Genomic DNA, 1733 nt, shown 5'->3' on the forward strand with positions numbered 1-1733 from the left:
CTCCCCTTTTGCCCACCGTATCCCCCCCCCCCCAGCCGAAAGAGCGCGATAAAGAGAGCAAGTCAGGGAGGCAGGGGGCAACGTCTTTCGCCCTCCTCCTTCTTTCTTCTCTTTCCCTTTCCATCTCTTGCCGTACTTCCCTCCCCCCCCCCCTCTTCAGCCTAAAACACAAAATATCGCCAATAAAGTTGCTCCCCCCTCCTCCTTCCGCATGTTGGTATGGCTACTCCCCCCCCCCCCCCCTTATCATTGGCATGGGCCAGGCCCGAGGACCTGGCGTGTACCGGATCTGCGGGCGTATGCTTTGCGCTTGGTGCGCAGGGGGAGGGGACCAGGGCCGGAGGCGGGGGCCAGAACACGATCATCGGTCACCGAGGAAATACCCGGCTCGTATAAATTGTCAAAAATACAAGGAAACCTTGTCGGGGGCGTAGCTCAAATGGTAGAGCGGCCGCTTAGCATGCGGCAGGCAGGGGGATCGATACCCTCCGCCTCCAGATTTCCTTTTGCTCCCCCTCGAAGGGGGGACGCGGTTGCACACTGGCTCTCCCTGCCGCGCGCGCGCGCGCACGCCCCTGTGGCGACTCCTTGCGATGAGAGGGTCTCCTGCTGCCCCGGCGGCGGCCACAGCCGGAGAGCGGAGCCAGGGGCCCGGCCTCGTCGAAGGGAGGGAGGCCCAGCCCTGGCGGCGGGCCGCCATGGTCGGTCCCCCGTGCCCGTGTCCGCGCGTCAGTGGTCAGACCTAATCCACGCCAGCGGGACCAAGGCTGGACAGGCGACCCCCCCCCCCCCCCCAGGAGAGCACTCGGCCCCTCCTTCGCCGGAGGATCGAGCCTGCGGAGGGCCGGCCCCGTGCGCTGGCATGCGCATGTGTGTACGGTGGTAGAGCAGTTCCCTCGGGGCTTTCCGCTGGCAGCACATGCGAGGGGAGGGTTAATTTCCCTTCCTGGCTCATGCGGGGAGAGGGGCGCGCACTTTCCGTTTTGGGGACCAGGCGGCAGGCCTCGTGCCCGCCTCCATCCCGGCCCGGGCTCCGGAGGCAGTTTTTTCTTTGTCTCGAGTCCAAGCCCCCCGGGGAGGAGGGGGGCGACACAGCCATCCGGGGTGATCGGCCGTCTTCCCTCTTGGCCCTGGCAGATGCCGCACATGCCCGGGCCCTTTGCCCTGGAATGCCGGGCTTCCTCCCTGCTCTCGTGCCTCAGGCTCCCCGGGGCGCGGAGACAATGCCTCCGCCCCGACAAGCAGGGCATGCTCTCTGTCCGGCCACTGTGGGGGGATATACTCTGCCGCAGGGGCATGGAGCTGGCTTCCCCCCCCCCCCCCTCTCCCCCTGTTTCCCTCTCTCGCGCCCCTGGCGTGCGCGCGGCACAAGCAGCACCTGAAAGTGGAATGGCCGAGGCTCGAGCCGGCTGTGGCTTCATGGTTGTGTCTTGACGCGGTCCGCGGCAAGGGACCGTGGGCGGGGCTCCCCAATAACAAAGGCCAGGCCAAGCCGGCTGCCAGACGGTCCTCCCCCCCCCCGCCCTTCCCCTGCAGCAGGGCGACGGGCTGATGGCCTGATGCGAGGATGATCGGCGCCCCAGACAGGTCCCCCTTCCCCGGCCCCCCCTGGCTTGCGGGGGCCTTGACCACCACCCCCAGTGCCTGGCCACGGGTTCCGCCCTCCAGTTCCAGCTCCCTCCCTTGAACCAGAGATAAGGAGCTAAATGCTCCGTCCCCCCCCCCCCCCCCCC

General features: G+C 67.6%; 1 protein-coding gene and 1 non-coding gene across 2 annotated transcripts in view; both read left to right on the top strand.

Annotated features, from left to right (window-relative positions):
- Positions 1 to 424: 424 nt before the first annotated feature.
- H696_01203 lies at positions 425 to 497 on the top strand. The gene has a single exon. It is a non-coding gene; the product is annotated as a tRNA-Ala (tRNA).
- An 892-nt stretch (positions 498 to 1389) lies between these two features.
- H696_01204 (hypothetical protein) overlaps positions 1390 to 1733 on the top strand; it is a gene marked incomplete at both ends in the record, with an annotated part of 10650 nt that continues 10306 nt past the window's right edge. The window contains one exon of the mRNA XM_009495089.1: positions 1390 to 1422. Within this exon, the coding sequence (XP_009493364.1) occupies positions 1390 to 1422 (33 nt within the window). The remainder of the gene's footprint in view (positions 1423 to 1733) is intronic.

Source organism: Fonticula alba (genome assembly GCF_000388065.1).
Source record: "Fonticula alba strain ATCC 38817 unplaced genomic scaffold supercont2.2, whole genome shotgun sequence".
Taxonomy (NCBI): Eukaryota; order Rotosphaerida; family Fonticulaceae; genus Fonticula; species Fonticula alba.